The sequence below is a fragment of the Nesoenas mayeri genome, assembly GCF_963082525.1.
Source record: "Nesoenas mayeri genome assembly, chromosome: 16".
Lineage (NCBI taxonomy): Eukaryota > Metazoa > Chordata > Aves > Columbiformes > Columbidae > Nesoenas > Nesoenas mayeri.
In genome coordinates, this window is record NC_137562.1 from 3,519,983 (window position 1) to 3,532,335 (window position 12,353).

The window sequence follows — 12,353 nt, forward strand, 5'->3', positions numbered from 1 at the left end:
CCATATCATGTAAAGTAAATACACCAAGACAAACTTTAAGGCCATCATCCCCGCATGAGGAGACGGGGAGGGGAGCAGGGTTTGCTGGGCTCCCTGGCTGCCTGCAGCCGCAAGAAGGAGGCCTGGAGCAGCGCCGTGCCCGCTCCGCTCGCTGCTGTACAGCTCTCCACAGATTCCTATGGACAGCTCTGCTCGCCAGTGGGATTTACTTAGCCAAGCACTGGACGGAGAATAACGGGATCTGTCTTTTATTTGCAGCTTTCTCCCCTGCCTTGGCAAAAGGACTTGGGAAAATCACTCCTGCCTCGATTTCCCCAAGGGTAAAACGTGCCCCAGGCGGGATCTGTGCCCCAGGCGGGATCCGTGCCCACCTCCGCACGGCCCCGTCAGCCCCAGCACCAAGTCCCGCTCTCGGGTGAAACGCCGGAGCCCGGGCTGGCACACAGGCGGCAGCACCGCCCCGTCCCCCGTGTCCCCGCGGCCCCCCGGGCTGAGCGCGGCCGCTGCCCCCTCCCCGCTGCCCCGCACCTGCGGGCCCTGCCGCCCGCTGCCCTCCCGCCCGGCAGAGCCCGGCTTTATTGCGGCCGGCTCGGCGGGGCACCGCACCGGCACACCCGCCCCGGGTGCCTCCTCCGGGGCCGGGGCCAGCACTTACCGAGCGTGCAGCGTGGCAGGCGGCCAGGCGGTGACGCGCCTGTTGCTATGGGATCCACCGCCCCTATAAATAACTGAGGAAAGGAACTTTCCTAAGTCAGAGACTTTAGGACACGGGACCCAGAACCAGATGGTCCGGAGGAGCCGCGCCAGCTCCCGCCGCAGCAGCCGGAGCGGTGAAGCCCCGCGGCGCCGCAGGAGCTGATCCGGCCCAGGTGGGCAGCGCAGCCGGGGCCGTGCCCAGCGCCAGGGACTGAGGCAGGGTCCGGACCCCCCCACCGCAACGGCGGCAGCTTGATCCTCTGCCGGGGGGGGCCCCTGCGTCGTTTTCTCCTCCCCGCATCCCCCTTTGCTTTCATGCAACGCCTGGTGGCCTGGGACGCAGCATGCCTCCCCATCCAGCCGCCCGCCTTTAAATCCATGGAAGTGGCTAATTTCTATTACGAGGCGGACTGTCTGGCTGCTCTCAACAAGCTGCATCCGCGGGCGGCCGGGGGCCGCTCCATGACCGAGCTCACCGTAGGGGACCACGAGCGAGCCATCGACTTCAGCCCCTACCTGGACCCCTTGGCATCCCAGCCGCCGGCCCAGCCGCCTCCTCCCGCAGCAGCAGCAGGGGGCAACTTTGAGCCTCCCTGCAGCAGCGGCGCCGGCCAAGATTTCCTTTCCGATCTCTTCGCCGAGGACTATAAAGGCAGCGGCGGGAGCAAGAAACCCGACTACACCTACATCAGCCTCGCCCGCCACAGCCACCCCTGCGCCAGCCAGAGCCACAAGCCGGGGGGGCTGCCGGGCTGCTTCCCGCCCCAGATCGTGGAAACCAAAGTGGAGCCGGTCTTCGAGACCCTGGACTCTTGCAAAGGGCCCCGTAAGGAAGAAGGGGGAGCCGGGCCGGGACCGGGGGGCATGTCCTCACCCTACGGCAGCACCGTGCGCTCCTACCTGGGTTATCAGTCGGTGCCGAGCGGCAGCAGCGGGAACCTGTCCACCTCGTCCTCCTCCAGCCCCCCCGGCACCCCCAACCCCTCCGAGTCCTCCAAGTCCGCCGGCGGCGGCGGGGGCTACTCCGCCCCCCCGGTGGGCAAGAACAAGCCCAAGAAGTGCGTGGACAAGCACAGCGACGAGTACAAGCTCCGCCGGGAGAGGAACAACATCGCGGTGCGCAAGAGCCGCGACAAAGCGAAAATGCGCAACCTGGAGACGCAGCACAAAGTCTTGGAACTGACGGCCGAGAACGAGCGGCTGCAGAAGAAGGTGGAGCAGCTCTCCCGGGAGCTGAGCACCCTCAGGAACTTGTTCAAACAGCTGCCCGAGCCCCTGCTCGCCTCCTCGCCTCGCTGCTGACCCCCGGCCGGGCGGAGCCGCCGGTCCCCGCGCTGCTCAGCGCTTCTGTCGGGCCGGGGCGCGGGGGGAGCCCGGGGACGGGTTGGTTGGTTTGGTTTTTACTTTTCGTTGTTGGTTTGGTTGTTTTTTTTTCGGTCTTTATTTACATGTTGGCGGAAGGTCCCTCCGCCGCGCGGGGACCCCAGCGGGGCCGGGGCTGTGAGCGGGGGCTGTCCCGGGGGCCCCGGGCGGGCTCCGCAGGCTGCTGGGCGCTGGGTTATTTAAAAGAGCGAGAGGAGAGCAAGGGCGAAGTGATGCAATCCTTTAAGCATGGCTGGGAATGCTGTGTACATGATGCAATCTCGTGTAACTGTCAGTCATGAATTGAGTAATCTGTTAAAGATGTTCCTACAGTTTTTTTTTTTTTATTATAAAGAATAATCTATTTCTATAAGAAAATACATATGTATATTTTGGGATCTATGCATTCTTGCTACATTTGAAGCATTAATGAACAATTTTAATAAACTTTATGACTAGGTTAAAAAAAGCAGCTTGTTTTGTTTTGAAGGCATGTTTAAAGTTAGATTACATGCAGGGTTGAACTTTTAGCTGAATCTGGCTCAACGCTGTGATCAGGGATCAGGATTCCTATTGGTCTCTTGAACTTTCTCTGTGACTCAGAGAAAGGAAAAACAAAAACAAAAACAAAACCCCCAAGAGAAACCCAGCAAAGAGCAGAGCTGGAAGCTTTAGCCAGTTCTCGTTGCCTCGTATTTCCTCTAATCACTTGCTTTAGCTGCCGCTTGGGTGTTGTTGGGGAGGAGGTGTTTGTTTTGGGGTGGTTTTTTTGCACTTCTTGCTGTTCCGAACGTGTAGAGCGAGATGTGCTATCCAAACCATGACCAATCTTTGGCAAGTAACGCCACGTCTGAAGTTGGAGGGAGGAAGAAAAAATAAGGGAGGAAGCCTGAAATGAGTGTTTTTCTTTACAGAGTTTCTGTTCTCTAAGTTATGATTCAGCATTTCTTATGTTTGTAGTTTACAGGAATAAACATGAGAAAGTAGCATTTCTGTTGGATGTCGGTAATTTCGGTCATTGCTCAGGAAGGTCTCATGAAACCCGGCCAGGTGAGAGGCATGTGAACAACTCCCTTATCTGTGCCTTGAGACATTTCTCTAAAGCTGCAGTCAGAGTTTCTCTGCTGAGAGGTGTTTGTTTCTGTGTGCATGCGTGTTTGTTGGGGGCAAAAACCAGATTGGGGGGGGGGGGGGGGGGTGGCAGAGGAGGAGGAGTTTGTAGAGGCCATAGCTTTGTTTTTGACGGAGCTGGGGCTCTGCCTGCCCATGGAACACGCTGGTCGGGCCGGGTCCTTTCCCCGCTGGACGCTGCTGTGTCCGGTCTGTGAGAAGTGAACAGTCTCAAGCTGGTTACGTGGAGCAGTTGGGCAAATGATCGGCTCTTACTCAGCATTTTCCATATTCCTCTTGGGCCAAATTGAAGTGTTAAGTTTTCAGATCCAGATTCCTGGTGCCCCAGAAGAGAAACTCCTTAATCATCTATGCTCTGTTTGACAGCTGAACACAGGAAGGGTTTTCAGTATTAAGATAGTGGACTTGAATTTGCTGCTGTACATTTCAATACAAACAGATTGCAGAAGGACAAATATTGCATTTGTTGCTTATTTCTAGTGTTTCTTTAAGCAAAGTGTGCTTGCTTTAAGAAGTGTTCTGCTTTTTTTGACACTGAAGCTCATAGCCTCCTGCAGGGGAATCTCCCAGAGCTCTTATGAAATGGGTTACGCACTCCCCATTCCCGCAATGCCTCTGTAGCTCCTGCTAGGAGCTGGGAAGTAGCAAGTAGCGGAGTGTTAGTCCTGCTACAGATTTCACCCATCTGCTTTTTAATTTGTACAGTGCAGTTAAGTTGTTTTTATGAGACCCTAAGAATAGATTTTCTTGGGTGAGCTAGCTCCTGCACCAGCATGACTCAAGTTCTTGCAGGCAAGATAGACTTTAGATCTTGTCTTGACTGTCCCTCGTGACGATGATTACTCCAGCCTCCTGTGGCTGTTTGTTCTACTATTCTTCTAGTTACGAAACTTATCCACATCGTTAGATCCTATTTTCTTCTTGTGCTGTAGGCCATGTAATGTTACCCAAACTTAAAAGCAGCGTTCCCAGTCAGAACCCAGTGCTGCTGAGGGTGGAATTGCTTGGGGACTGAAGATGTCCTCAGATACATTTTTCTTTCTCTCTTTCTTTCTTTCTCTTTCCTTCTTTCCTTCTTTCCTTCTTTCCTTCTTTCCTTCTTTCCTTCTTTCCTTCTTTCCTTCTTTCCTTCTTTCCTTCTTTCCTTCTTTCCTTCCTTCTTTCCTTCTCTCTTTCGCTCTTTCGCTCTTTCGCTCTCTCTCTTTTTCTTTCTCTCTTTCTCTCTTTCTTTCTCTCTTTCTTTCTCTTTCTTTCTCTTTCTCTCTTTCTCTTTCTTTCTCTTTCCTCTCTTTCCTCTCTTCTTTCTCTCTTTCTCTCTTTCTCTCTTTCTCTCTTTCTCTCTTTCTCTCTTTCTCTCTTTCTCTCTTCCTCTCTTTCTCTCTTCCTCTCTCTCTTCCTCTCTCTCTTCCTCTCTCTCTTCCTCTCTCTCTTCCTCTCTCTCTTCCTCTCTCTCTTCCTCTCTCTCTTCCTCTCTCTCTTCCTCTCTCTCTTCCTCTCTTTCTTCCTCTCTTTCTTCCTCTCTTTCTTCCTCTCTTTCTTCCTCTCTTTCTCTCTTTCCCTCTCTCTGTCTCTCCCTCCCTCCCTCCTCCCTCCCCACAGAAGGTCAGTTTGTGGGGGCCAGAAGGCAGGGTAGATTGAAAGATAACATGTACTAAAGGTATTTATATTTGTTTAAATTATAGTCCAGTTTTGGAGACAGAGCTCTACCAGGCATGAATCAGCTAATCCCCATCCTTAAACTTTGCCTGCCACAGTTCAGGAGAGCCAGGGTAGAGCTGCTGCAATTTAAAGAACGATGTTTAAATTACTGCTGTATTCCAATTTGTCTCTTAATTAGGATTACAGATTTCTTGTTCAGGAAGAAACCTGTGCAGTGATTAGTTTTTGTCAGAGAGATGCAAATACAGACAGAAAAACCAGGGACACGGAGGCACCATTTTTACACCAGACTCAGAAGGAATCCATGAAAGTCAGAAAAAGAATAACAGAATCCTTCATTCATAATCTTGTATTACCCACACAACTTACATTTTAGGAGCTTTCTAGCACTATTAAATGCATGAAGGTAATGAAATACCCTGCTCTATAAACAAGCAAGTGAAAAAGCCCCTGTAACTAAAAGATGTCTGGCTATTCTTTTTTTGGACAAGTTAAGGCACTTATTCCAGGAGTATTTTGAATGTTCTGGAAGTTTATAAACAGCATTTAACTTGTTGTTTTTTTTTTTTTTCCCCTTTCAAAATATTTATTATATTGACAGATTCATACGGGTCTTCCTCATTACCACTAAAATAACAAGAGTTTTTTCCTGTGTAGAAATAAGTAACATCAAATCCCTAGCACTGACACCCCCTTTCCCAAGTGTCTAGCACCATTTTACCGTTTGCTAAGTGTTTGTATTCAGTTGCACTGCAAAAGGAATCATATATATCATTTTCAAACAAAATATTTAAAAACACAGCTATAATTTTGTTAGCAGATCTCCTATCTAGTAATATAATTTCTGACTCTTCTGCTCTGCCTGAAGCCCGTGGAACCCCCTGCGGCTCTGACACTGAGCTGTTGCTTTCACGTTTTTCCCGCTGCCTCCTGTTAGTGCCTTTTGGAGATGCAGGAAAATAAACACTTGTTTCTATCCTAATTGTTTCTCCTCCATCAAATAACATCACCCAAACTGCACTCATGCACCAAAGGGTCATTGGGTGGGAGACTCAATCACATTTCACAGAACCCCAGACTGTCAGGGGTTGAAGGGCCCTGGAAAGCTCATCCAGTGCAATCCCCCCATGGAGCAGGAACACCCAGATGAGGTTACACAGGAAGGTGTCCAGGCGGGTTGGAATGTCTGCACAGAAGGAGACTCCACAACCCCCTGGGCAGCCTGGGCCAGGCTCTGACACCCTCACCAGGAACAAGTTTCTTCTCATATTCAAGTGGAACCTCCTGTGTTCCAGTTTGCACCCATTGCCCCTTGTCCTGTCACTGGTTGTCACCAGCAGAGCCTGGCTCCATCCTCCTGACACTGCCCCTTTCCATATTGATCCCCAGGAATGAGTCCCCCCTCAGTGTCCTCTTGTCCAGCTCCAGAGCCCCAGCTCCCTCAGCCTTTCCTCACACGGGAGATGCTCCACTCCCTGCAGCATCTTGGTGGCTGCGCTGGACTCTCTGCAGCAGTTCCCTGTCCTGCTGGAACTGAGGGGCCACAACTGGACACAAGATTCCAGGTGTGGTCTCCCCAGGGCAGAGCAGAGGGGCAGGAGAACCTCTCTGACCTACTGACCACCCCCTTCTAACTCACCCCAGGTACCATTGGCTTCCTGGCCACAAGGGCCCAGTGCTGGCTCATGGTCACCCTGCTGTCCCCAGGACCCCCAGGTCCCTTTCCCCTACACTGCTCTCTAATAGGTAATTTGATAACAGTATGGTCTTTTTTTCCCTCATTAAAATTCTGAAAAAGCCTTCAGATATTGAAATTACAACCTGAAAAACATCTTTGTGCACCTTCTTTACCTACAGCCAGTGTCACTGATGCGGATGTGTATAAAATCCCAAAGTTACTCTCATATTAGATAGTTTTCAGGCAATGTTTCAGTAGCTGTGACCAGATATTGCTTAAGATACAATAAGCCTTGTCTTGCATTTTGCTGTCATTCACACTGGCACAAATTGAGTCCACGCAAATGCTTAACAGTCAGAATTTCAGGGCAAACCTCATACAGTAATGTGAAGTGTGAAGTAAAACTTAAACATGTGTATGCAAGTTGAAAGGGTCTTAATACCTTAATCGGGAAATGCAAACAAAACTAGGAATATAGTTAACTATTCCCAAGGAAACACTTCTGTTTAAATTCTGAATACTTTTTGTAATCCATCAGTAAAGTAAAAATAAAACCATGTGGCCAAAACTGTACATGAAATATGTGAGGGAATCAGTTCTCTTTTGAGAGACACTTGATGAACAGACAAGTGAAATCACTAAAAGAACAAAGTTCTACTTAACTCTTTGCTGGGACTCAAATCATAGTCTGAGGGTTTAATCTTTGCACCATAAAGCTAAACCTTGGTAGACACTCTACACCTGGATAATACCCTGAGGTTTTCTGAGGTTCCTGATTCTTCCACGTGAACTGAGGCTGTTTCGCCCCAGCCTGGGCAGATGAGCCACACAATGGTATGCAAACACCTAAAGAGATTAGATACAGCCTTGGATTGACATCAGGATCATGTGCCATTTATGGTGTGGTGGGAGCCTGATGCAAAACTACACGAAAGTGGAAGAGAGTTTCTCTTTGGGACGGTCCTGGGAGAGGCAGCATGGCCGCCCGGAGCAGCACCCGGGAGCTCAGGCACAGCTCTCCTGCTCAGAACACAAATCATTCTCATTTCATCTACTGGAAACTCTATCAGAAACCAAATAGCCTTTTGTCATCATCTTCCCACCTGCTAAATTGTTTTGTTTTGAATAAAAGGCTTTCTTCCCCTACTAGAAGTGTTGGTGGTTAGATCTGTCTGGATATAAAAAACAATAGGGCTTGAGTACCAAGTGAGGAGAAATGGGTTAATAGTTGCTGAATCTTCCAAACCTTCCAACTGGTTGCCACAGTTGCACAGAGCAGTGCCAAATCTAACTCTCATTTGTTTTAAAATTCTCATGAATCTATACATTTACTATTAAAATTATTAGTAGAATAAATAATAATAAACTCCAATAATGTTTTCTATCTAATTAAAAGCTAAGGCAGAATTTTATCTACATCCCATTTTCTCCCTGCCCTGTCCTATCTGCTTTCGCCTCTGGGATCCCTGTATCACACATTACACAGCTACCACAGCACTTTCTCAGAGTTGAGGGTATTTAAATCAGAGATTTTTAGTTAGGTCTCATAATTTCAGACTATTTGCAGAATAAATCCTGTGCAAACTCACACTGTAGAAGTGACCTGGTCAGCAGACCTGGTTTTGATCGGCTCACACACAGACACCTCTGTACATCATGTAAATCAGGGTAAAGACCTGCATTTTTGATAGAGGCTCCAAGATGCTACGGTCCCCATCCCCAGACAAATCAAGCGCAACGGCTTCTTTGTTTTCTATAAATACCTTGGGCTTGCTAGTATATTGCAACAGCAGTTCATTAGGCCCATGGTAAACAGCTCGTTGATGTTGTCTAGAAATCACAGTAATAGGAATCACAGTCTCCTTAAAACAACACAAAAATCCCTCTAACACCTCACCTGCTGCATCCCCCTCCTCCCTCAGCTCACCTGGGATCTGGGGCCACAAAAGTTTTGCTATATATTTTCTATAAGCAAGTGGAGGAGCTTTGGTTTGAGAAACAAATGTCATGGTGACACGATGGGAAAATATTTCTGCGCAACATGATGAAACAATTACTTGGCTGAAGTAATTCAGGAAGGGAATCACAAGAACAAGAGAAAGTGCCTGGAGCCGGTTGGAGAAGCAGAGGGAGAGCAGCCGTGGCTGCTCACAAAGCCATTGTTTTGCTGATGTCCCCAGCCCCTGCGTCCCACAATAACTCGGGAGTGAATGTTTCTGACAGTGATTTCCACATGTCTCCAAGCCCAGGTGTCCTGCTCCAAACAGTGAAATACATATCCTGTCTCTTGTATTTTTTGAAATACATAAGGCCAGAAAAAGAATATAATTTACCAATACTTAAGTGTGTCTAACATTTACATGTGCAAGGAGCAGGATAAAATCACAGAATCACAGAACCCCAGACTGTCATGGGTTGAAGGGACCTGGAAAGCTCATCCGGTGCAATCCCCCCATGGAGCAGGAACACCCAGATGAGGTTACACAGGAAGGTGTCCAGGCGGGTTGGAATGTCTGCACAGAAGGAGACTCCACAACCCCCCTGGGCAGCCTGGGCCAGGCTCTGCCACCCTCACCAGGAACAAGCTTCTTCTCATATTCAAGTGGAACCTCCTGTGTTCCAGTTTGCACCCATTGCCCCTTGTCCTGTCACTGGTTGTCACCAGAAGAGCCTGGCTCCATCCTCCTGACACTGCCCCTTTCCATATTGATCCCCAGGAATGAGTCCCCCCTCAGTGTCCTCTTGTCCAGCTCCAGAGCCCCAGCTCCCTCAGCCTTTCCTCACACGGGAGATGCTCCACTCCCTGCAGCATCTTGGTGGCTGCGCTGGACTCTCTGCAGCAGTTCCCTGTCCTGCTGGAACTGAGGGGCCACAGCTGGACACAATATTCCAGGTGTAGAATAATTCTGTGGGATAACTTGGCACAACAAGATGAGTAGAACTACAAAAAGAAAACAGTAATTATCAAGGAGTTTGGTTGCTTAAAGGAATGCAAGCTGGACCATGGCCATTTACACCCCACTTGAGCACACAGCTGGCTTGTGTGGCAGCTCTGTGAAGAAAGAGAACTTCCGAGCAGGATGGGCTCCTTGCTGTTGAGTTATTGATGAGCCCTCATGGTGGCAGAACATATTTTTGTGCTTAAAGCCAATAGTGCTGATTGTTGGGTTAAGCACTGTTCTTAACTTTAAGGTAGTACTTAACTCCTTAACTGAAGGAGTAGAAGAGAAGGCAGAAGGTCTCTACGCATGATTTTAGCTATTGGGTGCACAGTGTCCCGAACACTTTTACAGCAAATTACACAGCTGCAGAATTAATGAGTGCAGAATGCTGACAGAAATTGAGATGCAAGGGATAAATACTGAGCTTAGCACATGAAACAAAAGAGATGGTTTCCAGTCCTGGCTCTTTCACCAGTTTATCATGTATCTTTAGCTTGCCAGTTAGCCCCTAAATGTAATTGAAGCCATATACACATATGTGCATCTCTAGTTATAAGTCCAGTTGCCATAACTGCAGGTGTATTTGCCTATTATATATTTAGATCCTCATCTTACATATGTAGTTCACTTGTAGCTATAGTGATTTCAGTGGAACTATTATTACTCACATGAGTGATGATAAATGCATAGATCTGTATTTACATGCATGTATTTACATGGATCTGTATATACATGGATCTGAGATCACAGTGTCTCTGGGAAAATGTTTGTGCCTTGCTGAGTTTTACAGCATGTGCCCTAGCAAATTCTGAGCACTGTCATTCCATGTATTTTCAAATTGGAGAGAGCCACCCATGCACACGGGCTGATTTGGCTGTCCTTCCTGTGCACAAGGAGATGACAGTGGCTTCAGCACTTTTGCATTTCCCAGGAGAAATAAAGCAGACAACAAAACACCTGACAAGTGGGATACTGCTTGTGCTCTAACAGCCACCACTGCGTCCCAATTCAACATAGGGATAGTACTTGAGTGGATGTTAAACCTGACCAGAAGCAAGAAATTGCTGAACACAAGCTTTCAAGTTTTGGATGTGCTGAAACACAATCTTCCAGAGCCCCTGGATTACACTGCTGGGATGCTGTCCTGGGAAAGAAAACATGACAGAAAATCTGTCTGTCCAGAAGGATGGTGAATGAGATGCACTCAGTCCAAAAGCAATCCTGATTTCCTCCCGCTGTACTGAGGAGCACATCCAGTCTGCACGCTGGCCAGCCTGGCAAGCCACGGCCGCAGAGCCTGGTGCTGGCACCTGGCTGCTGATCAAAGGCTTCTTGAGCAATAACCCACTCCACATCAGCAAGAGCTGCTGCCAAGAGCCATGGACTTCCATGGGCTGCAAGACAACTGATAAAGCAGTTGCTGAGAAAAGCAAAGGTGCCTGCATTGGGCAATCTGAATGCTACTAATGGCTACTGGAAAATGTTATTTTTATTTCAGTTCTAAAATTGCATAAGCCTGATTCGCTAAATGCTCACAGTGACATGGCGTTTGAACAGTGCTTGCTTTTTTGCTTTCTTTCTTTTTTTTCTTTCCCAAAGCATTTTATTTATATTAACAGATGCTCTACTTCATAGCTCTTCCTCTGTCGATAACAAATACGGGTCAATGTGCCTTTCACTAGAATTAGCTCCTGTGGATTTTGGCCTGGGGAGGATAAAGCACTCGGAAGAGGTGGGAATGATGCAGTCGAACCTCTTGTAAATCCATTCTGTAGGCTGCAGGGCATACAGTTCATGAGCGAGTCTGACAGACTGGAAAGGGTTTGGCAAAAAGCGCAAGAAAGCAGATGTCCATGTGGTGAAGAGGCCTTGGAAGAGGGAAGTGATACCAAACAGCACACGGTTCTGGGAAGGCTATTGCAAGCCGTGGCAGTGATGGGAACCGTGTCCAACCCCAGGCCAGGGGCAGTGAACTGTTTGCCCACTGACCTCATGGTAACGTGAAGTAAAAATTCTACTCTCGTGTTTTCTGCCAAGTTCTTAAAGTGAAAACCTCAGCAAATGGCTGCTGCTCCTGCATTAACTCACTAGCAGGTGCTCTTCTGCACGAGCCCTGCAAGAGCTTTATTACCGGAGGTACACTAACTATTAAAGAGCCTTAAGCTTAACCTGGTATTTACTGTAGGACTGTGCCTTTTTATTGCGCAGAGGGAGGAAACTCCCTTCTCAGCCCTCCAGGTGGTCCCTTCAGGGCAGGGTTGAGGCACATTGGCGAGAAGGGGTGGGGTTGGGTGGGAGAGGCTTTCATTGCTGCCCTACCTGTTCTGGGCATAAATTGGAATGATCAGGCTCTAAATCCTGCCAATTAGGCATGCTTTACTGGCATTAGAGTCAGTTTACTATGACAGGTAAAACTCAAATGTTTCTCTTTTTTTGTTTTTTTTAAAAAAAAGAGGGAAAATCCTGCTTTAACATGCGTAAGCCCAGCGCAGGAGGGGCAGGGGTGCACTCTGCAGGGTACCTGACCCAACCCAGACAGGGCAGCGAGCTGTGACACAGAACAGCTTGGGGACAAACACCTTAGCATGGCTGTGTCCCCCCTGTGTCAGGGAGCCCGCGGAGCGGGGCTGGAGGATGCAGTCTGTGGTCCTCTGCAGTAACTCCGCTGTAGCACTCAATGCAGCATTAGATGTGGAGAAAAAAATAGTGCTAAACCTTCCCTAGGCTCCAGCTGCCAACAAAGCTCCACCTACCTGGGTGAGGAAAATGAGATGCTTGTGATAAGACTATGAAACTGCTAATCAAGGTAGTACCTGCGCTCTCAAGTTAGTACCTTCCTAATCTTCTGATCAACAGACTCCTATGATGAAGAGGGCAACATGGAC

The 12,353-nt window shown here is 48.7% G+C and overlaps 1 protein-coding gene across 1 annotated transcript; it reads left to right on the forward strand.

The window, feature by feature from the left end:
• Window positions 1-1,011: 1,011 nt before the first annotated feature.
• On the forward strand, window positions 1,012-2,558 carry CEBPB (CCAAT enhancer binding protein beta; the record flags this gene model as incomplete). Its single annotated transcript, XM_080354384.1, has 1 exon — window positions 1,012-2,558. One exon carries the CDS (start codon window positions 1,012-1,014, stop codon window positions 1,996-1,998), a length of 987 nt encoding a protein of 328 aa, XP_080210510.1. The 3' UTR covers window positions 1,999-2,558.
• Window positions 2,559-12,353: the final 9,795 nt, after the last annotated feature.